Source organism: Hydra vulgaris, chromosome 01, assembly GCF_038396675.1.
Source record: "Hydra vulgaris chromosome 01, alternate assembly HydraT2T_AEP".
Taxonomy (NCBI): Eukaryota; Metazoa; Cnidaria; class Hydrozoa; order Anthoathecata; family Hydridae; genus Hydra; species Hydra vulgaris.
This window is the reverse complement of record NC_088920.1, coordinates 19,684,402-19,710,799: the sequence shown is the minus strand read 5'-3', so window position 1 is coordinate 19,710,799 and position 26,398 is coordinate 19,684,402. Positions and strand designations below refer to the sequence as shown.

Genomic DNA, 26,398 nt, shown 5'->3' with positions numbered 1-26,398 from the left:
ATTGATTTAAACATTTGAAGAAAATCACAGACTATTTGCACCTTGAAAAGTTTATAAAAATTATTGTTTTTAACCAGTTTATTAAAAAGGGAACACCTTGCATAGTAGAAAACCTTTTCAAGCAATTTAATCGAAGTTGGAAGCCTCGCCTCATTAACCGTTTTCAGAGACAAATTGTGAAGCTGAACTGTATTGGCAATTTCCATCTTTGGATGACTATAAATGAAAAAGTATAAGACAAGCTCAGCTTTTATTATTTTTGTAAATTGACTATTATACAGAATTGGACGATTATACTGACGAAGTAAATTGACTACTATACATAATTATACGCAGCGGCGGTTTTAAGCACAGGCAAAGCAGGCATTTGCCGGTGGCCTCGCGCTCAGGTGGCATCGCATTTTTTTTTCTTAGTACAAGTAATATAAAAAAATTTTCTTAGTACAATAAATATAAACAACGAAACTCATTTATCAAAATTCAATATAATGTATGCGTACAGTATTTTTATAAACAGTATTTTTATAAAATATTCAACTTTACATATACATCTATTATTATGTATGTAGCAATTTTTTTTTGCGTTATACATAATGCCTGGCAACCATATGAAAGAGTATGCGGTTTCTAGTCTCATATACATTGATAATGATTGTGACAAATATATCTTTGCCCATATACACCTACACGTCTCAAAGGCTTTTTCTGTTTTTCCATCCTCCTTACTGAATGACTTTTTGTTTGTTTGTTTATTTATTTTATATAATATTGTCTTTACATTTTTACTGTTGCACAAGACATAATCTGAGCAGTGATGGGATGTTATGCTGGTTCTGGGTATTTATTGTAGCGGTTTCTCTTTGAGCCATAGATCAGTGTTTATTCCATGTTTAGGTGTTTTACCCATTGTGGATTCGATGAAGTATGGCTACATTTGCTAACAGTTATTGAAAATAGTCCCATAAGCGGGGCTGCCCCCTCCCTGGAATATCCTTGGTGAGTTGGTGAAGCCTAAAGTTGGAGACTCTCCTTGCATTGCTGTTAAAGCCATCTTGGGTTCTTGATTTACGACTGGCACTTCCCTTATTATTGTTGTGGCTTTTATATTCACTCCTTACGCTGGCTTTTGATTAGACTCGACGTTACAGAACTTACAACAAAGACTGATTTTTCTTTTACTAATTTATCACATTTACATACTATTTTTATTATTTTACATTAATGTTTTCATGAGGACGCTTGTTCCTTCCTTCTGACTTTGAGTCTTTATGGATTTTATGAGTTGAGTTCTTTATGTACATTTTAATATACAAAATCCTGGTACGTTTTTGGTTTTATATTGAAAAGATTTGTAGTTTCTGTAGTATTTGTTTGACGTCGCTATGCCATTTTTGTTTTTGTAAGCACTTTAATGTCTTCATTAACGATCTTTTTATTTTTCCTGACAACAATTATGTTTTTAGTTTCTCGTTTGTTATAGTTTGTTATATTGCTATAGCTATAGTATGATTGTTGTTGGTATAAAAAATGTTGTGTTATGATTGTGTGCGAGTTACAATTTTTTGGTATAATGTAAGTAATGAATGATGTAAAAATAGAGATTATTTGTTTTCCATTTCACTTCTAAATTAAAATTCTTATAGTTCAGACGTTCTTTTTTGGTGTTCTTAGTAATTTATGCGATTTTAATATTGACGATTTTCGCTTTTCTCCTGGTTATTCTTCTGATTATACATTTTATATTGACGACTTCTGCTCTTTCCTTGGCTATTCTTCTGATTATTCGCTTTTATATTAATATTATATAAATTATATTATATATTTATAAATAAATATCAAACTTTAGAAAAAGTTTAAATTTATATTCATCGTTATTTAACTATGAATCCTCATCGTGATTGAGACACTGGAAGAAAATGGGCTTCGGGTGCCGAAAAAAAATAAATAAGAAAAAACATACAGATATGTTAAAGAAAATTAAACCAGTGACGAGTTTTTTTAATATATCATCAGGTACTAACACAACTTTTGATGCAGGTGCTAGTACTTCGCAAGATGTTTCAGAAAAATTGGTAGATATTTTATCAGACCAGTCTGAAACATCTTTAGCGTCTTTATCTTTTGATGTTTCAAATTCTTAAGTTTCTGCTGTCCTATTACCGGACACCCATGAAAAAGATTTTGAAATGAATTTGTCTCAAGAGTCTTCGTTAGCTTCTAATGATTTTGTTTTAGCTTCGAATCCTCAATTGCATGAAGCACAACAAGACATAACTGATGTGGTTATTGTTTCCGACGACCCGGCGTTATGGCCTATTTCGTTTAATGAACGAGAAAGAGTCGATATTGTTAAAAAAGGACCGACTCAGGTTAAACAAATAAATTTTAAAGCCGATAAATCGGGTCGCAGATTTAATACTAGTTTCTACACGAGAGTTCTTGCTAACGGTGAAGAAGTTTCTAGAAGCTGGCTAGTGTATTCTATACAAAATAATTCGGTATTTTGCTTTTGTTGCAAAATTTTTCCTACCCGAAAAATATGTTTATCGTCGACTGAAGGTTATTCAGATTGGAAAAATATAGGTTCTAGCTTAAAACAACATGATAAATCTCAGGATCACATTAGCTGTATGCAAAAATGGATGAATATGTCAGTTAATTTAAAATCAAATGCAACAATTGATCAAAATTTGCAGAGAATGATAGAAAATGAGAAGAAACATTGGCGCTTGGTACTTGAACGTCTTTTTGCTATAGTGCTAATGTTAGCTGAAAGATCATTACCTTTTCGTGGACACCGTGAGCAACTTTATCAGCCTAATAATGGAAACTTCTTGGCACAAGTAGAACTTATTGCAAAATTTGATCCAGTTATGTTAGAGCATCTCAAACGAATAAAAAATAAAGAATGCTTTGACACTTATCTTGGAAAAGATGTGCAGAATGAAATAATTGGACTTATATCGAGAAGAATACTGAAAACTATCGTATCTTCTGTACAGTCATCAAAATATTTTTCTGTTATCATGGATTGCACTCCTGATGTAAGTCATAAGGAACAGCTTTCAATTCTTTTGAGATGCGTTAAAATTAATCAGGAAGAAGTACAAATTGAAGAATTTTTTTGTGGTTTTTTTCACATAACTGATAGCACTGGTTCAGGTTTAGTTGAAACTTTTTTAAATTTATTAGCTGAGTATAATTTGGATCTAATGAATTGTCGCGGGCAATCGTATGATAATGGTGCTAACATGCGAGGGCAATACAAAGGGTTCAAGCTTTAATCAAAGAAAAAAATCCCAGAGCTCTTTACGTTCCATGTGCTAACCACACATTTAATCTAATGGTATGTGATGCTGCGAAATCAGTATCAATTTCAATTAACTTTTTTGGTACTGTTCAACGAATTTTTACATTTTTTGCTGCATCAACCGTTCGATGGGACACACTGCAAAATGTTTGTAAAATGACTGTTAAATCATTATCAGATACGCGTTGGATAAGCCGTATAAATAGTATAAAAGTTGTAAAAGATAATTTGGTTCAAATTATAGAAGCTTTACACAAAGTTGCAGATTCAAGTTCAATTGGAGTTGCTGTTTCTGAAGCTAACGGTCTTGCAAATGAGATATCCTTATATCAGTTTATACTTTCACTTACAATTTGGCATGATTTATTGTTTGAAATTAACAAAGTAAGTAAAGTTATGCAGAATCCCTCAGCAGATATTTCTATTATGATAAAATTGGTGGAAACTACGAAAATTTTTTTAGAATCATTCAGAAGTGATGAATCATTTGAAGCGATTATTAAAAAATCTGAAGAAATAGCTATAAAATTAGGTATTGAGCCAGTATTCCCTCAAGTGCAGCTTAGCCAAAAACGACGTTTTTTTGAATATGAAGGAACTGATACACCTCTAAATGGAAAGTCTAAATATAAAGTAGATTTTTTTAATGCAATAATTGATGTTGCATTAGTAAGCTTAAATGAAAGATTCAAAATGCTTGATTCATACAACAAAATATTAGGTTTTTTAACCCGTACCGAAAAAATGCGAAGTTTAGATGCAAATGAATTGTTGAATGATTGTAAAAATTTAGATTAATCACTGAGAAATCCTAGTACAGAAGAATAGGACGTGAACCATGAAGAGTTATACTCGGAAATAAATACATTTTTAAGAATGGAAGCTTCGGCGGAATCGAAAGATGCACTGGAAATTTTGAAGTATATTACGGCAAATTCTTTAATCGAAATTTTTCCAAATTTATTTATTGCCCTACGAATTTTACTAACTTCCCCTATTTCAGTGGCAAGCGCAGAGAGGTCATTTTCCAAATTAAAACTCATAAAAAACTATTTACGTTCCACTATGGGTCAAAGCCGCTTATCTGCATTAGCTTTAATTTCCATTGAAAATAAAATAAGTCGGTCCTTGGACTGTTCTGATTTAATTGATGAGTTTGCGTCTTTAAAAGTCAGAAAGGTTAAGTTTTAAGTCAATGTCATCGATCCTCCTAAAATCTGCGAAAAGTATAAATGGTATCGCATTTTGAGTAGTCTTATTAGTGCAACTTCATCCAAAATAAAAAAAATACTTAATGTACATTTAAAACCTATGTGCGTTTTTTGCTTCGTTACGTTCTAATAAATATCCAAAACACAATAGAACACAAGAATTAAAAACTCGACTAATATAATAGAAAACTTGCCTATGGCCTCGCATATGGTAAATCCGCCACTGATTATACGTATATAAACTTGACTATTACACTAAATTCTGATTCTATTATTCTATTCTAAATTCTATTATTCTAAATTCTATTATTCTATTCTAAATTCTATTCTAAATTCTATTCTAAATTCTATTATTATATTCTAAATTCTGATTCTATTACACTAAATTTGACTATTACACTAATCCAAAATTTACTTGAGGAAATTAAATACTTTTTTAATATTATTTGCTTAACTGAAACTTGGGCTACCTCAAACGACACTAATAAAAATTCTAATTTTTATCTTTCTCGTTTTGAAATGATTTCTCTTGAAAGGCAAATAAATAAGCGTGGTGGTGGAGTTTAATTTACGTTCATGAAAATAATAGGCATTGCTGAAGAAATGATCTTTTTCGTTTCTGACGGCGATGGAGAAATATTAACAATTGAGATTATTGATGAACGAACAAAAAACATTTTAATTAGCTGTTGTTATCGACCGCCAGACGGCGTGAGCGAGAACTTGAGCATATTTTTACAGCAAAAAGTTATTGCGAAAGGTAACAACGAAAAGAAAAAAGAACTTTCTAATTGGTGATTTTAATATGAATTGTTTTGACTACAATGACAATAACAAAGTTAGAAATTTTTATGATGCAATTTTTGAATCTGGAGCAATTCCTATAATAAATCGTCCAACTAGAGTAACAAAAAATTCAGCAACCTTGCTGGATAATATTATTTCCACAGACTTGTTCAACAGTTATATAAAATTGGGCATCTTAAAAATAGATATTTCAGACCACTTTCCTATTTTTCTAACCATAAACACTAACCAACCACAACAAAAATTAAATAAAGTTATAAAAAAACGTTTTATTAAACCATCAAATATTGAGTCTTTCAAAAATCAGCTCTCATTATTACATTGGAAACACTTAAATTCTAATGAAAACGCAAACAACCTTTATGAAAAGTTCTTAGAAACATTCACCTCTATTTACGAATCTTATTTCCCAATTGTTACAGTTACATTAAAAACTAAACACTTTAATAATCCCTGGATTACCAAAGGATTCAAAAAATCATCCAAAACAAAACAAAAGCTATACATTAAATATCTGAAAACAAAAACACCAGCTAGTGAAAAAATTTACAAAGATTACAAAAATCTTTTCGAAAAAATTCGAAAAAATTTAAAAAAAACTTACTATTCAAAATTAATTAATAAAGTTAAAAATGACTCAAAAAACACTTGGAAAGTATTAAAAGAAATTACTGGAAAACAAAAAACATGCTCAAGCTCTTTGCCACAAATGCTGAAAGTCGATAGCAATAGCTTGTATGAACCACAAATAATAGCTCATGAATTAAATAAATATTTCACTGAAATTGGATCAACTCTGTCAAGAAAAATACCAAATACCCAAACCTCATTTTATGATTTTTTGGTACCTATTGATAAAGATATTTGCTCTGAAGAATTATCTGCCGAACTATCATTTGATGAGTTTGAAAAAGCTTTCAAATCCTTAAAAAAAATAAAGCACCTGGTGCAGATGAAATAAACGGGAATATTGTTATAGATTGCTACGAACAATTAAAAAATGTTCTTTTTAAAATTTTCAGAGCATCAATTCATCAAGGTATTTTTCCTGAACGTTTTGAAAAATCTCAATATACACTAGGTGTTTTTATTGACCTATCAAAAGCTTTTGATACGGTCGATCACCGAATTTTAATCAAAAAAATTAAACATTATGGTTTAAACAATAAAATTTTAAAATGGTTTAAAAGCTATTTAACAAATCGAAAACAACTTGTGTATAGTAATGATGGTCAGCAAAGTGAAGCCCTGAGCATAACCTGTGGTGTTTCACAAGGTTCTATTCTCGGACCACTACTATTTTTAATCTATGTAAACGACTTAAACAATGCTTCCAAATTGAAAAGTATAATGTTTGCTGATGATTATAATCTTTTCTTATCCCATACTAATGTTTATGAACTCTTTTCAACTACAAACAAAGAACTCAATCTCATTTCTAATTGGTTCAAATCTAATAAATTAACTTTAAATATTAACAAAACAAAATGGATTATCTTTCACTCCTGCGCAAAAAAACGTTTTTTACCAAGTAATATGCCTCAAATTTATATTGATGAAACGATAATAAATAGAGATACTGTTATAAAATTCTTAGGTGTTTATCTTGATGAGAATATTACTTGGAGAAAACATATTGATCATATAAGCACAAAAATTTCTAAAAACATTGGCATTTTATACAAAGCCCGAAATTATCTAAACAAAAAAAACCTAACCCAACTCTATTATTCATTTATACACAATTATATAAATTATGCAATCATCGCCTGGGGAAGTACGGATAAAAGTAAATTACAACATCTTTATCGCCGTCAGAAACATGCAATCCGCGTAGTTAATTATGCGAATCGCTTTTCACATTCAAAATAATTTATTGATTATATGAAGGTTTTAGATGTTTATAAACTGAACGTATTTAATGTCTTATGTTTTACTTTTATATGGAAAAACGATTTATCTTTATTTGTTTTTAACGACCTTTTTTTTTTAAAACCAATAAATAAATACACATTAAAAAATTTTAGTTTTTTAAGTGAACCTTATGTAGAACTAAGTTCAATCAATTTTGTATTTCATATCGTGCACCCCATCGTTGGAATAAAATAGTATTACCAAACTTTGATCCTTCTATTACTCTTCCTGTTTTTAAAATTCAATTAAAAAAATGAATTCTCTCTATGGACAACATTCTAAAATTATACTAAAAATAAATGTAAAATGTAATTGTTAAATCTTCAGCTTATAATATATTAAAATGTGTAGTATCTGTTCATAATGTAAATAATTTATCTCTTATATGTATATATATATATATATATATATATATATATATATATGTGTGTGTGTGTGTGTGTGTGTGTGTGTGTGTGTGTGTGTATATATGTATATATATATATATATATATATATATATATATATATATATATATATATATATATATATATATATATATATATATATATATATAAATGTTTTACATATATATATGTGTATGTGTATGTGTGTATATATATATATATTTTATTTTATATATATACGTTATAAATATTACTTTATAAGGTTCCGATGATAAGATCCTTATGATCTTCTTTTGGAAAAGCTTTATATTGTTAGTACGCTGAATTGTATTATTTGCGTAATTGTATTACGACTTATGTTTATGTATTACGGCTTATGAATTATGTAACAAGACTAACATTGTAAACTTTAATAAAAAAAAATATATATATATATATATAATTATATATATATATATATATATACATATATATATATATATATATATATATATATATATATATATATATATATATATATATATATATATATATATATATATATATATATATATATATTAAACTTAGGAGCGAATTTTTTGTTACGCATTAGCAACTATATTGTCGTCGTAAAAATATAGTGAAGATGAAGTGTACTCTTTTCTAAATATAATCTGAAAATCAATCTGAAGCAGTAATCTACCTCAACTTTCAAAAAAAAAATTATTTTTTGAAAATAATTTTTTTTGGCTATCTTGAACTTCAAAGTTATTAAAAAAAAACACACTTTAAAGAAACAATGTCGATATTATTAATGCAATTGAAACCAAAATACACAAGAAAATGTAAGAGTTATGTTATTTTGTGAGAATCTAAGAGGTAATAAGTAGCCGTGGCGCAGTGGTGGCGCACTTGCTTCTGAAAAAAAGGATTTGTGATTCAAACCCTGGACAAGTTTTGCGACGTTTGTCAGAAAGGAGGCGTGATCTTCCAATCAAATGCTCATCCGCGGTGCTCTATGATATGACTATAAGGACATCTTCAAGAACCTAAAAAAAAAATCATCGTTTCTGATAAGTTTTGTAACATTGGATTCAAAGTTATAGAAGTTAGACCCCCTAAAAAAACCTCCAGCCTTAAATGGTAAACTAAATATTTCTCGAGTGTCCAGTATATTTAACACTTGAAACTTGTAGGAATGTATCTTTAATATATGAAGAAGAAATACAGAAAAAGTTTTTGAATGTCTAGTATCTGCTGAGATATCTGAATTAAACTTTCTATTAAAATAGGATTCTGGAATTGAAAATCGGTCCTTATGAATTTGTTATATAGTTAATATCTTTTAAACAGATGAACATTTTAATGTAAAAATGTATTTTTTTTTTTTTTTTAAATAAGAAATTTAAAAGAAAGTACATTAAGGCTTATATTTTTCCAATATATAAATACATTCGAAACTCAAAAAAAAGCCAAGAAACAAATCTCAATTACAATAAAAGAATGTAAAAAATAAAATAATAAATAATAAATTTTTTTCTTAAATAATACTCTTAATAACTTTGTTAAACATTTAAAATTTGATGATTTTTCTTGATATTCTTGCTCAGAAGTTTGATAGGTTCTTGCTGATTGACATTGTGCAACCAGAGTATTTACTTCTGCTAAAACGTTTATAACAGAAACCCAACAATTGTCTAATCGCATGGGCCATATAAAGCTTACTCCCTTTTGTTGGATAAATTTTATATAAATATCTGAGTCATCTAAAGTTTCTTGTACAATTTCAATGTACCATTCATTATCATAAACACATGCAAGATATATTCCAGCATGTAAATCACCCATGTGTTCCAATGTCCGGGCTTCTTCATTATTAGTTGCATTAACTGTTGTAAAACATGCATCACCTTATAAACATTTCATTTCTAGCTTCCTATCATTGCATGGTATAAAACAGTGATGTGAACGCATTACTGGAAATCTTTTAGAACTAGAGTAGCGGTCATCAAGCTTAGCATTTTCAATATGATCTTTTATAACAGTTTTTAGAAATACTAATGAATCTAATACCTGTTATACTTTCAGAACGCAATTTAAACATTTTAGTGACAGATGATATTTAGTTATTTTCCAAGCTTGTCTAGTAAGCAAGCTAAAAGTCATTTTACGGTCCCATCAATGTCATCACATGGAATTTTACCATGACTTATTGCAAAAAAACGGAACTCTGCACGTACTTCATGGTCTTAAAATTGATGACATAGATTGCTAATGAAATCGTTGGACTGCGTCTTGTGCTATAACACTATAGTTTTCTGCAATATCAAGCAAAATAGTAATTTAGTTTTGTTGAAGGTTTTCTTTCAGAATTCGAAAGAATAAAGACTGCGCCTTTGAAATAAAATGGTGAGATCGCAAGTTTTCAATTATGGAAACAATTTCATCAAGAAACTCCTTTAACGTAATTTTTAAAGTTATCACACTAACGACTAAGGGTGTTGTGATTAATCATTTTGAGAAATTTTTGATTAACGATTAATTGGTTTAAAAAAAATGATTAATCGATTATTAATCGATTAATTTATGAAAAATAAAAATAAATTTTCTCTCTAATTACACAATAAATAGTACTATTTGAGTTTTTTTTAATATAAATTATTTTTGTTTCAAAGTAATAAAAATTCCACTGTAATAAGAATGGTTATAATATTTTAATGGTTAAAAGTGGCAGAGAACTTTAATTTATATAGTTATTGAAAACATAATAAGTTTTAATATTCTATAACTAACTCGTAATACATTAATGAAAAACGTTTCAGAAGTTCAAATACAAGTTTTATAAGAAATTTTTAATATAAGTAAATAAATAACGCTTATTTCATGTCCATTTTGTTTCTGTATAAGATATGAGCAAAGAAAGCATAACGAATAAATTGTCATCGTATAATCATCAATTAAGGATGTTTTTAATTTAGTTACAAAAAGCCCTGCCGCACTAAAACACCTTTCAGCTTCGACCGACGATGGTGGAATAGTTAACAAAGCATTGTACATTTGTTCAAATAAATGACTTCCATCAGGTTCCAATAAATTTGTATGATTAGCATATAAAACATCTACCACAGCCAAATGTATGCCATGACATTGACAAATTTGATGATAAATACCCAATCGTCTCATTTTTTTTATTACATACGATTCATCTGTTATAACAGCAATTATGTGGTTTTTGAGCTGCAAACCGAACTCGCCTAGTTAATTTTTCTCTAATCTGGTTAGCATGCTTAAGTGTAATACTTTTAATTCCTTGTCTTGTTAATGGCATTTTTAAACCTTGATCTTTCCATCCTTTTATAATTTCTTCACTATTTGCTAAAGTTTTTAAAATATATCGTTATTTTAACTAAAGCTGTTAACTTTGCAAGAATTAACCCAGAACAAGAATTTTGTTTTTGAAAATAGAATGAAACTATCTTTTGAGAATTACTTTGTGCAACTAATGAGCTTCCTGAAGCAGACTCTAATAGAACGTCGTATTTGTGAAGGTTGCATGCGGTACGTTAAGGATGTAGTTGATAAATGCGATTTAAATTTGGTGTCACAATGCTTGCATTTTAAAGTTCGTGAATCTTTTATATTTTCTAATAAACGAACCCAAACTTAGATTTTCGTTTTTTTGGCTGCACCCATATATCATTGCTGTTGCATATATTGTGTGATAAATTCTAAAATTATAATATAGTTTATAAAAATCTTTGCAGGTACACTATAATTCAAAACAGAAAATACATTCCCACAAAAATACATACAAAAAGATTATTATTAACATACCATTATGAAGTAAAACACGAGGATTTCATTTTTTTTTAAAGTAATAAATGTAAATATTCGAAATGTTCTTGGAAATTATGGCTTATTCAATGTCGACGATCCGGTGTATGAAGACGGAAAAACTCTAAAGTGTTTATTTTTGTATAAAACCTAATCCTAATAAAAACGTCGATTAATCGTTCTATTTCTTCGAATAATCGATTGATTAATCAAATCAAAAAATAAACGATTAATCGATTAATCGATATCAGCCCTACTAACAACATTCTCCTTTTTTAACCACTGTTAAAAAAGGAGAATATTATTAGTGTGATAACTTTATCCTCAAATTCAAACCCATGTTAAAGGTATCACTCATATACTGTTTTAAGTTTTCTACATTATCACAAATATGAAGCATACAGCTGCGATTCTAAATGTCACGAGCTGTTTTTAATAAAAGTCCTTTATATTTAATGTTACCGGGCACGGCATAAGTAATCAACTTTATATTTTGATGTACTTGACAGACACAAACTAAATGCCGACCAGATGCACTATCTACTGTTACACACCATTTTGTAATAATCGCTTTTAGACATGTTGTTTTTGACCATCAATTATAACTGAAACAAATACTGTCTTATCAGGACAAATCCTAGAATATTCGTCAAACTGATAAAAATCTTGGTTGTTGTTTTAAGTGCTTGTGATATCTTATTTCAAGTATTTTTTTTTACACTCTCCTTAAATACCATTAGAACCCTTTAGTTTACGTGCTTTTTTAATCATTGGCTTTGGTACAGAAAAGTGTTCTGCTCTTTATTGTATTGTCCAACTATTTAGTGTTAATTTTAATAGATATATTTTTTCAATTCTGTTTAATTTAAGTAATTTTTTGCTTAATGGTTTCACTCAATAAATCTTGGTCTGTCGATTTTTTTAAATATTCTTTGTTTATTGAACAACGAATAAAAATTGTATTATTGAAAATTCCCAAATAATTTGAAATTAATGTTTGGCAAGAACTTGAGACCTCCTTTAACTAATTTTTTTTCATAGCTGGGTTTGTCTCGAATAGACACTGATTTTAACGGAGACACGGTTTGTAGATTTGGGGTCTTAATATCAATGAAATACTTTGTGAAAATCCTTTTAGGTGGTAGTTGTGTATACAAATTGTAGCACAAAATGAGTAATTTCAAAATCATGCATTAAAATCCAACGGACTTATTTGACATTTAAGTTTTTATCCAAAAGTGCTCCTTTCATATAGGTATTGTATACACAATTACCTACCAAATCTACAACACCTCAATATGGACTTCCATAGACATATACAATTACAAACTTAAAGGATTTTCAACGGTATTTCATTGATATTATGGCCCCAAATCTACAAACCGTGTCTCCGTTAAAATCAGTGTCTGTTCGAGACAAACCCAGTTATGAAAAAAAAAAGTTAAAGGAGGTCTCAAGTTCTTGCTAAATATTAATTTCAAATTATTAACAAACTAGCATCCTGAATGTTTTATTTGCAATTTCAGAAAGAGTCGGAATATATGATGTATTGGCTTCATCATTGGTTCTATTGTTTTTAATAGTTTCACCTTTCTTACAACAAGTTCTACAAAGTTTTTGACTTGGGCGAAACTTCATTCTTAAAGCGGTTTTTTCATTGACCGAAGAAATTCTAAGACAAAAAACTAATCTATACAATCATTACAATTTTTACCAAAAATATAAAACCTTGTATAAACATAAACTGCACGACCTAAGGAAGTGTTGGATGCCAATATTGCCGCAATTTTAAAACAATCTTTTCAATTATGGAATTTAAAGGAACAAAGACTTATATTTAGAACTTCGACAGAAAAGAATAATCCAAGAACAATACAAGAACACACATAGCATGTTCTTTTTTTAAACGCGTCCATCACAATTTGTTTTTGCTGTTAACATAAAGCAATGACAAAAAAATAACTAAGTAATTTTTAATTTTAAAAATTTTTGCAGAAAAAATTGTTTTTGTAAGATTTTTAACAATTACTTACTAAATGCTTTAGTTTTATGAAATTTATGTGGGTCACAACAATACCTTTGTGCAAGGTACTTTTTTTCATGATGAAAACATATAGAACTACAGTCATTTAAAATTAAATCAATGCATTTTTTTTTTCTTTTTTCCCGAAAGCTTTGAATGACTCTTTCGCCAACCATTTCAGTAAAGTTTTATTACAATCAAGCTTTAGTAAAACTATGAAGATTTATTAAAATTAGAAAATTTTTTTCTAAATATAAAAATATATGTTATTTCATTTATCAAAATTAATAAAATGTATTTGCATCATACGTTCAATAACATAAAACAAATATTGCATCATCATAAAATGAAGTAATACTTAGCCACTATTTTTTCTAACCCCACGTAAAAATAATTAACTATTAAGTTACTTTTTAGTTTCTTGTTTAAAAAATAAAAAATAAACAAACTTTTACATTAAAATGTTCATCGGTTTTAAAGTGGTACTCCCCTATTAAAAACATCATTTAACAAAAAAAAAATTTTATTCGAATATTAGCAGTTTGAACATCCTGGATCATGAGTATCACTTTTTTTTCTTCAAAAATTAATATAAAGTTTTTAAATAAGTATTCAAAGGCAACATTTTCCGAATCCTTAGCAACGGCCTTAGCAACTGTGTCTGTTTATGTTTTAGCCCTAATTTAATGTCTAGTTCCATAAATATAAGTTCAAAACTGACTTATTCTGTTTTTCTCTTTGTTTCTACGAAGTGAAAAGTCATAAACTTAAACAACATTTGATGTGATATACGACTTTAGTTTGTTTAACAAGCATGTTTATAATTAATCTTTTTAAAAAACTTCATAATTGTTAAGATAATTATTTTTATAGTTTGCTATTAATAATGACAAATGAAAAAGCAACAACAGAAAAAGCAAGAGAAAATTTCGAAGGAACTTTTACACTAACAAAGTTGTATCAGAATTTTGTTCAAATGGTGATACCAGTGGTGTAAAGAAAATTCAAGTCATGAACAAAAATAGACAAAAATATTATGAATTAAATGACTTTCACTTTAGAATGCATTTTAAACAGCTGAAATTAACTTTTGAAAAGTACTCTTATTGTCAAATTTGTACAAGCAAGCTGGAAATATCACATAATATGCAGCTGCATAAAGGATTTTCTTTGTCTCTAAAAGTTTATTGTATTCATTGTGATAACATTGATAATTTTTTTACATCTCCTGTAGTAAACAATAAAAAGTGTGGAAATAAACCTCATGAAGTCAATATTCGCAGTTAATGGCATTTCGTGAAATAGGATGTTGCAGAGAATCAATGATACGCTGTGCAAATATTATGAACATGCCAACCTCTTTGAATTATTGAAATATTAACAGAGGTAATGACGAGTTACTTATCGCATATCAGAAAGCTGCAATTTATAGTATGAGAAAATCTGCTATGGAAGTAACACAAAGACTTTTAAAACTAAATAATAATTTATCAAGTCTTGTTGATTGATCTGCTTCTGTTGATGGTACTTGGCAGAAAAGGGGATATTCTTTCCTTAATGGTGCTGTTGCTGTGGTAGCGCACAAAAATAAAAAAGTTATCGACACTTAAGTAGTGTCCTAGTTTTGCAAAAGTTGTGAAATATGGAATAAAAAAAAGAGTTCTTTAAAATTTGAATAGTGGAAGTTGAAACATATTTGTCAAATAAACCATTCTAGATCAGCAGGTTCAATTGAAGCAGCTGGACCAATTTAAATATATTCTTCGCTATGCTAAGTATCTAGGTCACGGAGATACTAATTCTTTTACAAAAGTAGTTAAGTCAAATCCATATGGAGATTTATTGATTCCAGAAAAACTAGAATGCATAGGTCGTTTTCAAAAAAGAACAGGTAACAGATGTCGGCAATTGAGAAAAGAATTGAAAAGCGAGATTTTATCGGGTGGTAAAAAAATATGTGGAAATCGAAGATTAATAGATAAAGCCATTAATACACTTCAAAATTATGTAGGCATGGCAATTAGGGAAAATACATCAAATTTACTAGAGATGCGTAACTCTAGTCTAGTAATGCAGTGATACAATGTCTTTGCAACATTGTATCACTGCATTGCTTTTGCTTCAGGCGAAACAAATCACTTAATTTGTACTAAAGGCAAAAGTAGTTGCATCAAATGGCAGTCTGATAAAGTAACTAAACTTAATGCAAATAAAAGTAAAGTAACTTTGCCAGAAGTTTTAATGAGCAAATTGAAAATCAATTTTTTAAGAGTTGTCCAAGGTGGAGTATCTTAAAAATTGTTTGCATGGCTTGACTCAATATTGTAACAAGCCATTCAATCAATTAATTTGGAATCGTTGCCCAAAAAATATCTCTGTGTAAAAAAAAAATTGTTGAAATTGCAGTAAACTCTGCTGTTATTGCACACAATGAAGGATTATTAGGACTTGCTGAAGTTTTTAAATTGCTAGGCATTACACCAGGGTACTATTTCAATCATAGTGCAAAGTGATTTGACAAAACACGTCTATAAAATATTGAGTTAAAGTCAAGTGAAATAGCTAAAAAAAGAAAAAGGACATTAAGATCACTCAAAAAAGGTTATTTAGACAAAGAGCAAGAGGTTGAGGGTGGTCAATTGTATTGTGCTGGCCAGTTTTGATGTTTTTAATGATTAATTTTTTTAGTTTATAACTTTTTTGATTTTAAAGTTGTTTTTCTCAGTTTTCTACTTCTTGAATATTTCTAAAAACTTGAACACGAATATCTTAAAAACTATTGACTCTTTTTATTTGAAATTTTCAATGTTTATCCTTTGATATTGTAGAAAGGGCTGGTAGCAGAATAAATAGAAAAGTATTTTTATTTCAGTCAGAATCTGCTATTATTCATACCCTGTGAACCATTTCTTATGTTTGTTGCAGCTCTATAAATGCCATTTTAGTTTGGCCTAATATTTTTTTAAAATTTTACTAAGGGCCCTCGACCAACCATTTAGGTATATGCTTAAAAAATTTGAGGCGTCTCTATTGATATATTTATATCGCGAAAATTAAATCTAACCGAGGGACGAAAAGCACCGGATCATACTAAAATGTCAACATGTGACAATGAAGAATTTTGAAGAAAAGTGGCTTAAACATTTTTTAAATTTAATACCTATTTACTTATTTTAATTCCAAGAAAAATTGCCCTCCATATAGCTGTCTCAGAATTGATATGCTGTAGACCTGGTAAGATATATGAATGCCTCATTCCACTCCATGTAGAATTTTTAATTGGACTAAATCGCTGCTACTTTAAACGATCTATGAGTTTTCAAAGAAGGAACAATTTATCACTTTTGAATACTTCTATAGAGCCCGAGAGATAGTAAAGGAAAATTAGAAAGTCTTGGTTGTCAAGCTAAATATTAAAAAAAAAATTTTACTGTTAGGAAAAAAGATTTTTTCATTTGGAGATTCTGTTAATTCAATTTTAAATCCCTTAGGAGAAAAAAATAAATAAAACACAATTAAAGAAAATGTTCTCTTCAAAAAATCACAACGATGATCTCGTAACTTTAAATAATGTGAAAGAGATCCTTTAAAATGATCGCATTTTTGTTATTTTTATTTCGAAACAACTGGCCAGGAATAGGGCCAAAATATAAAATATATAAAAAGTATATATAGAAATAAAATAATAAGAAAAGCATTATTCATTACCAGGTCTGGTTGAGCATCACATTCTATCCTGCTGGATAAAAATTCTTTTTTTCGGCTTAGTTAAAAGTCCTCAAAATTGCACAGATTGAGTGCAGCAGCAACTGGGTCGGATTTAGCATTTTGAACAGTTAATGAAAAATATTTCATCAACTCCTCCCCTCCTTCCCCATCAACCTTCTTAGGATATAAGGAAAGTCAATTTAAAAAGTGGAGTGACAGAAACAAGCATAGCAATTGTAAGGCGGACGTGCCCTTGCTAATTTTTTTGAAGAGGGGCGTCGCTGTTTATGTTATTAGATAATAACTAAATTTGTTTTGTATTGCTTTTGTAGTATCTATTTTTTTCTGTCAACATTTGTAAAGAGAAATTTTTACAAATGTTGTCTTGGCTATTTCGTTCATAAAAAAGAAATGTTATTTTAAGTCTAATTTGTGTGCACCAACGAGAAGGTAAGCAATAGGACTTTGCACTTCATCTTTATACTGTCATTTTATTTAAGGTTAGCCCTCACTTTTTAGATTCTTCTGTTTTCTTGATAGTAGTTTACGTTAAGTATTAGTAATGTTGCCTAAGGTTAGCCCTGTATTTCTAGATTCTTTCCTTTTCTTGACTGGAATTTTTTAAAATAATTTTTAACTGTTTTTTTTTAATAATTTTTTATTCATTATTACATTTTTTATTGAAATTAATATAGAATAAATATTGACTAATAGTTTGTATATATATATATATATATATATATATATATATATATATATATATATATATATATATATGCATATATAAAATGAGGCATATTAAATGAAAGGAAAAATTCATAAAAATCAGATTTCCATGGTATTTTAACCTGTATTTTGGAGAGTACAGTTGAAGGAACTGCTGCCAGGCCTTAATAAACAAACACCATTTTCTGGATTAATTTATATCACTGCTATGATATGTCGAAAGATGTAGTTTAAAGAGTTACAGTAATTGCATAATGAAATCCATAATGAAAACTGTTTTGTTATAACTAAACTAAACTTACAATAAAAAAGAAATAATTTGTCAATAGTTTAAATAAAGAAAAAGGGTTTGGAAGCAGTTTCATTGTTATATTCCTTTGATTCATTTAATCTCATTTCCCTTATAGCATAAATATCATGTATAACATTATCAAAAAAAACGTCAAGACCTCTAAGCATTTAAATCCATCTTGTTCAACAAGTATCTATTAAATTTTCCTAATTTGGACATTTAGAATAATTTTTCCATGCTTTATATAAGGTTACTTTCTATATATGTTTGTGTGCCACAAAATTTGAAATCAATTTTTGAAAGCTTTTTTCTCAACTAATTTTGCTCAAATTTTGCACACTTAATCATTTTCGATGACAATACAAGGAAATGGAAAAATTTGACCAAAAAAAGTTAATTAAGTTAACAAAAATTTAATTTGTATTTTCCCATACATTTTATTTATTTGATATGAATTGCGTATTACGTCACAAAAATCATTGATTTGCAAATTATTTGCAGTTTCGAAGACATTAAAGCGCAGCGATTCAAAACCTATTGTTTTAAGTTATTAAGTAATAAGTCTTAAGTTATTAAGTTAAAAACCTATTGTTTTAAGTTATTAAGTTAATAAGTCTTATGTTATTAAGTTAAAAAACAAAAATTTAGTAAAAACAGTCATTTTTAAATTTTAAAAAAAAAAAAAACAGTAAATTTTCCTTCCACAAAAGATAACAAAAAAAGAATTTCTAGACCCAATAGAATTCTGCTTGCATAAAGCATGGATTTGAAAAAAGAATTTTTTTTTTGATTTACTAGTTTCTGATTTGGACGTTTAGAGATAAGTTAAAAAAATAAGAATATCTTTTACTTGATCGAGATTTTTAACTTTTTGAACTTGGCATGCAGTCCCTATAACTAAACTTGCCTATGGCTTGTACAATTAACAAAAATAGCTTTATGATTAAGAGCTTTTATTCAAGAAGCAATTCCTTTATATTCGCCTGCCATACAACCTAAAATATTTTGTAGAAGGTTCAAAAAGTAGTGCAGTGAAAGTATTTTCTATTTAAAAATTAACTTTCAATTGGATTTTGAATTGCTTCGCAGAATTAACTTATTCTGTGAAATAGGCATTAGATAAATGTTCTTTATTTGTTACAGTTTTAGTACTAACAAAGTGTAAAGTAGCATTGTTTTTTATGGCCATATAATTATTATCACATGAAACTATTCCGGACTTTTTAACAATTGGTACATATTGGTACATAATATATTGGTTAGATGTGATTATCATTTTGCATTACTGACATCAGTATTACACCGTAAAATATTTAAAATATTTTGATTTTTAATAAAACGAAATGAAAGAGTATATTCATTAAAAAGTTTTTTGAATTATTCAAAACCAAAATTACGATATATTGACATAATAGGAATATTTAAAACTGATGACAAAGCAATCAGATAAAAAAGCGAAGAAAACTTGTTAGCTTGGCAGTTGATCAATGCTTCCATCATGATAATTTCATAAAATTGATTCACTGTTAATTAATTTAAATTGATTTAAACATTTGAAGAAAAACACAGTCTATTTGCACCTTGGAAAGTTTATAAAAATTATTGTTTTTAACCAGTTTAATAAAAAGGGAACACCTTGCATAGTAGAAGACCTTTTCAAGCAAATTAATCGAAGTTAGAAGCCTCGTTACATTAACTGTTTTCAGAGACGAATTGTGAAGCTGAACTGTACCGGGAATTTCCATCTTTGAATGACTTTAAATAAAAAAGTATAAGACAAGCTCAGCTTTTATTATTTTTGTAAATTGATTATTATACAGAATTGGACTATTATACTGACGAAGTAAATTGACTACTATACGTAATTATACGTATATAAACTTGACTATTACACTAAAGTACAAAAAAGTTAAAAAGGAATGTTGATTATAAATGAAAATATGCGGACCTTTTTTTTTTCAGTTGCTCAGAGGCGAATGACAAAACCCGCCCCTCAGCAACTGACGTAATTGTTCTAAATTTTTTGAAAAATGATTGGTTATAAAAAACTGAAAACTAAAATTGATTCGTTATAAAAAAATAAATTTACAAAAAAATCTTTTTTGAAACATTCAGTATTTTATTTTGGAAGTGTTGTAGCAACTGTCGCTATTGTAATTTTAATAAAAAGTGATTGGTTCAACCAATCATTTATGATTTAAAGAACAATTGAGACAAATTTTACATCACTTGCTACAAAGTGATCGGAAAAAGTTGTGAAAATGTACAAATAAGATTGTTTAAAGAGTAAAATATTTTTTCTTTGACCATTTGAATTCAGTGAACAACAATTGTATAAGCTGCTACAAAACACATGCAATTTTGTTTAAATAACGAATAAGTAACTATAGAGATCAAATAAAATTAATATTACATCAAACATTTTTTTTCGAGTTTATATTTAAATGTTTCATTTTTGTTGAATATTAGATTCTACTTTAACTTTTTATTCAGGAAAAAAATGGAAAAGAAAAACACTTAAATTTAGCGGTGCAAAAAGACTGATGCACGCGCATCAGTAGCGACACCCGTGATCCGCACCTCCTTTTGGAGAGCAAATACCATTGAAAAAGTACCAGAAATACTTTGCAGCACATGCCTTTACCTTTTAAAAAAGGGTTAGCCTTACCAGTTTTTCATATAAAGTTCAGAGAAATGATGCCTGAACAAAAAATTTTTGTATTATAAGAAATATGTTTGTTTTGGTTTCAGGACAAAGTAGTGCCCAGCCACTATGAAGCACTATCAAATTTGACCTCACCAGCTTTTGTAAATGTACAAATAAATACGTGACTATCAATCAACAAATCAAAGAAATTGGTCAGAACTGTAAACTAAATATTAACAGCAATATGGTACAGCCGAATGTTATAAGAATTTTTGAAGAGCAGGTAATTAATTAAGTGATTTCTTCACCTGCAGTAACTTGTTATTGCCGACGGAAAAGGAGGTTCCGGCATAGTTTGGGTTGTTGCTTACTACAATGATTTATCAAGTCTTGTAAATCAGAGACGGATCCATGGGGATATGGGGTATGCGTCTCCCACAAAAGAATCTGAAAGTCCTAAATATTCTAAATATTGAATACCTTTTTTCTTTTTTTAGGAGACGCAAATGTTCAACATACAACATACAAAGATACAACATACAAAGTTCAAAAATAATTCAACCTCTCTCTCTCTCCCCATTAAAAATTCGTGGATCCGTCACTGTTGTGAATCATGAGTGTTATGTATCATGTTATTCAATATCGCAAAATTTCTGGACGATATTTGTTGAGCTAGGTGATTGATGGTAGTAGAGGTTTTCTCAATTTTTCTTAGATTTATTAATACTGCGTTAAGGATTGATACCAGCTCACCGCTAGGATCAATATTAGATGCAGTATTAACAAAAGTAAAAAGCCGTTATCAAAGACTAGAATTAAAAGACTAATTCCTGTTGCGGCATTAGAAGTTTTGCCAAATACTCGCTCCAATATTGAAGAAATCTGGTCTTGAAATCTGATTAATGCAAATGGAGTTAAACTTTTGGCTTGCGATATGAAAGTTGCAAATATTGTTTGTGGTCTTGAAACCCATTCAAGTATACACCCTAGTACATAGTGTGACGCCAAATATAAGTGTCTTGTCAAATTTAGAAACTTGCAAAAACTGGGAAAATCAAACAGAGTCTCGAATCTTTTTAGCAATCCGACGGGGGTTGTTACTTTTGCTAATAAGTCTGGCGAAGTCGTTTAAAAGCCTTTTTCAATCTTACATTTTTTATATTCAAATGCCTGGTGCAAACGTGACACCCAAAATTCAAACCGTCTTCTACCATATCAAAGATTTCATCAGTCGCAAAGAATCTTCCTTCGGACCCTTTAGTGAAAAGACTGTTTAAACTGTTCATCAAGACTTTTATAAACATTGGTCAAAGTATAAACAAAACAATAATCATCCAGAGCACAAAAAAATTGTTATGCTGCATAACTGATCTGAACAGTAAGCAAGAACTGCTACCATAATTTGATTTATGAGATTAGGAAGCAGAAAGTCATAGTTTACGGTTTATGACAAACATTTTAATCATTTTAATCCTTAACTGCTGGTTGTAATTATGAATTTTAATATTGCGTGTAAAAATATTGAAGAGTATTTAACTAAAAAACTATATTAAGGTATTTTAAATAAATTTCTTTTGAAGAAAGTTAAAGAATATGTATTACAATTTAATCAGATATCTGATGGTAATATAATGTAAAAAATAATGTTTATATAGTTATTTTTTACTTCGTTTTGAAGGTCAACGTTTTTAAAAAGGTTTTAAGGGCCAATAAATGATAACAGAATTATTTTTTTTTACCAACTGGTTGTCCTTTTGCCGATATTTGCACTTTTTTTTGCACTGTTTTTTTTTTTGCATTTCGCCAATAGTTTATAAATTAGGTAATGTTGAGATCTATATGCTATGCATAAACCAAATCAAACTACGCATAAAATAGCAAAACAATTTTTTTGTCTATAGAATCTAAATGATACATGTGGCAATAAAACAGTTATAACAAACATTGTTGATATTACGTAGTAGACACTTATGTAACCTTTATTTTTAAAATTGTGATCAAATATCACAATAAGAAGTAAAGTTTTGAGGTCTAGCAATAATCAAACAAAGTATAAACTTAATCTGCCATAATTTCTGAACTAGAAAAAAATTCCGAATAAAATTTTATATAGGATTTGGTGTGGCCATATGCTACATTTGCACCAATTTTTATCAAATTTATATGTAGTGGTTCTTTATTTTATTTTTTTAGGTGCCCCAAAAATTAATCATGGCTTTATCACAGAGCACCACGGATGAGAAGTTCACGCCTCCTACCTAACCAATGTCACAAATTTTGCCCAGAGGTTTGGTTTGAACCACGGATCCTTCGTTTGTGCGCTACCACTGCGCTACATATGCTCAGTTTGGCACTTGCTGAGTAGCAAAGGCTGCCACTTGCTAAGCAGCTACGGCTGCTCAGCAAGTGGCGCTACCAATGTACCACGGCTGCTCAGTTTCTTATTCTATAGGTATTTTTATCGTCACACTATAAAGTCAAAGTTTCACTTAACTTGGACAAAAAATTTAAAAGATTTCAAAATTTGCAACATAGGGTACTTCGATGTGTACGCAATCATCCCATATAAGTGGTGTTCTTAGGTCACTTAGTTGGCATTATCAGGATCCGTGCAAATCGTGTACGACCTTATTTAAATCTATGCGTTTTTTAAAAAGTTTTTAAAAACAAAATTCTCGTTCATACGTAATTTTTTTATTAAAACACCTATTTAAAATTAATAAAATAAAAAAAATTAAAATATCATTAAAATTTTGTTATTATTAAGACAAAAACGTTCTAAGAATTCCATTTACGCTTTATCGCAACGTTTTCATCTGCGTAACCAATCAATTTACATCACTATTATTTTTAATAGTATTTTAACTGAATTACAATAATATATTTGATAACTATTATTTCTAAATAAAATTATTATCAAAATTAAGATTAAATTATTAAGAACATTAATGTTAGTTTTCACTTAACAAGAAGAAAACAATTAAGTCGTCATTACTAACTAATAGTAAATGATTATCGTGACAGTTTAAAAATACATCAAATAACGTTTTTCCAATATTCCATGCCATAATTCATGAGGGAATAATATTAATAGGTTCATCCTTTAAATACTCTTTAAACAAATAAGAAAAAAAAATATATACATAAATATATATATATATATATATATATATATATATATATATATATATATATATATATATATATATATATATATATATATATATATATATATATATATATATATATATATATATATATATATTTATTTATCGCAATAACAAAACCTTTGCTTTTTAATAAAATAAAACTTAATTTTAAACCATAAATTAGTTTTACCTCTTTTAACTCTTTTTAATTTTAAAATATAAAAATTTTAATAAAAATTAAAATATATAATAAACGCTATAAACACTGAAACAAGCGAACTTTTTCTTATTATAAATTTAAACATTAAAAAATAGAATTTTATTTATAAAAATTAAATACAGAATTTCTAACTTTTAAAGTAAAACGTTCGTCAATTATATTTTATCAACAGATAAACTTTATATATATATTAAAAAATAATATAATAATCAAATAATTAAACAACTCGTTTGATTTTTTTCTACATTATTCAAACAGCTTGCGATATTACGTTTTATTGTCATTGTAGACGGATGGTTGATACCTAAAATTTTAGTTTATATTTTACCAACAGAATAATAAATTTCTAAAGCTTCGTTATATTTTCCCATATCGTTCAAACAGTTTGCGATACAATGTCTTGTTGCCATTGTATCCGGATGTTTGATACCTAAAATTTCAGTTTGTATTTAATCAACAGAATAATAAATTTCTAAAGCTTCGTTATATTTTCCTATGTCGTCCAAACAGCTTGCGATATTATGTTTTGTTGTCATTGCAGACGGATGGTTGATACCTAAAATTTCAGTTCGTATTTTATCAACAGAATAATAAATTTCTAAAGCTTCGTTATATTTTCCCATGTCGCCTAAACAGCTTGCGATACTATGTTTTGTTGTCATTGTAGACTGATGGTTGATACCTAAAATTTCAGTTTGTATTTTATCAACAGAATAATAAATTTCTAAAGCTTCGTTATATTTTCCTATGTCGTCCAAACAGCTTGCGATATTATGTTTTGTTGTCATTGCAGACGGATGGTTGATACCTAAAATTTCAGTTTGTATTTTATCAACAGAATAATAAATTTCTAAAGCTTCGTTATATTTTCCCATGTCGTTCAAACAGCTTGCGATATTATGTTTTGTATTAAGCGAGGTTGTATTATTTTCACCATAAGTTTCTGTATTAAAATTTTGAACAATTTTTAATATTTCGATTGCTTCTTCAAATAAACCTTTACATACTAATAATTTTTTAATAGAAGTCGTCATGTGATGGAAGGTTTTCGAAAATCTTTTTCCGTTAGTACGAAACATATAGACAAAATGAAAAACAAAATTATTTCCATAATCTATGTGATCTTTTACTTCAATCAATTCAACTTTAAAATAATTTTCGATTAAATCAAGAAATGCATTTGTACTTGAATTTCTTTTTTGAAATAATTTACATGTTAACTGTGTCAGTTCGTGCATTGTATATTTTTTATCATCAAAATAGTTTAGTAAAGAATAACTCATTAGTAATCCAATAGCTTCATCGATTAAAGATTCGTCGTTTGTTTCCATTTGATTTGAGATTTGTGTTATAAACTGTTTACTGATGTTTTGACCGTCGCAATGAGATAAACAGTTTAATAATTTAAACAGAAAAGGTTTAGCTTTTTCTAATTTTATTAAAACTAAGTTAATTGCTTTTATTGCTGACTTTGATTCTTCTTCTGTCGGAAAGTTATTATTGTCTAATATTTCTGATGGTTTCGATCTATATCGATCTATGTATTTTTCTATCGATACTTTATGTATATCTATATATTTTAGTGCCTGAGTAATTGCAAACGGATGATAACCAAGTTCTTTAATTAGGTTTCTTATGTTTTCGTCGTTGTTTTCTTTAGTATTATTTTTTACATAAGCGAATGCTTCTTCAGAAGAAAAAACATCAACTAGGATTTTATTTACATTATTTGACCACGTTTGCCATTGGGAGGTAATCAAGGTGAATGAATTCAGTTTTCTTGAAATGTACATAGATAAGTTTTTAACACTTTCATCGTCAACATTGTCAAAAACATACAAAGTTTTTTTTCATTTTTATAATAGTTGTGAATTTTTCCAACAATCACTTTTATATCAAAATAATCTCCTTTCGAATCATGAACCTTAAATCCTAATATTTGACAATGGTTCCTTATTGAAGTTTGTAACATTGCAAATGCTGCGTCAATCCAAACAACGTTTTTATAGAAGTTATGCGATATTTCACAATAAGTTCTGGCAATATGTGTCTTACCGACACCCGACATTCCATATAATACTAAAGTTGACTCGTTTGCATCTTGTAAAAAATAATCTTGAATTTCACAAAGTAGTTTCTTGCGTGAAAATAAATTTTCTGAAAAACATTGAATACCTAAAGATAAACGTATG

At 28.4% G+C, this 26,398-nt stretch overlaps 3 protein-coding genes across 3 annotated transcripts; 2 read left to right on the top strand and 1 right to left on the bottom strand.

The window, feature by feature from the left end:
• The first annotated feature begins 2,186 nt into the window (after positions 1-2,186).
• LOC136074190 (zinc finger MYM-type protein 1-like) lies at positions 2,187-3,284 on the top strand. Its single transcript, XM_065786493.1, has one exon. It carries the CDS (start codon positions 2,187-2,189, stop codon positions 3,282-3,284), a length of 1,098 nt encoding a protein of 365 aa, XP_065642565.1.
• Positions 3,285-3,343: 59 nt separating this feature from the next.
• On the top strand, positions 3,344-4,108 carry LOC136074189 (uncharacterized). Its single transcript, XM_065786492.1, has one exon. The coding sequence runs from the start codon at positions 3,344-3,346 to the stop codon at positions 4,106-4,108; it is 765 nt and encodes a 254-aa protein (XP_065642564.1).
• Positions 4,109-24,655: 20,547 nt separating this feature from the next.
• On the bottom strand, positions 24,656-25,999 carry LOC136074188 (uncharacterized). Its single transcript, XM_065786491.1, has one exon. The coding sequence runs from the start codon at positions 25,997-25,999 to the stop codon at positions 24,656-24,658; it is 1,344 nt and encodes a 447-aa protein (XP_065642563.1).
• Positions 26,000-26,398: the final 399 nt, after the last annotated feature.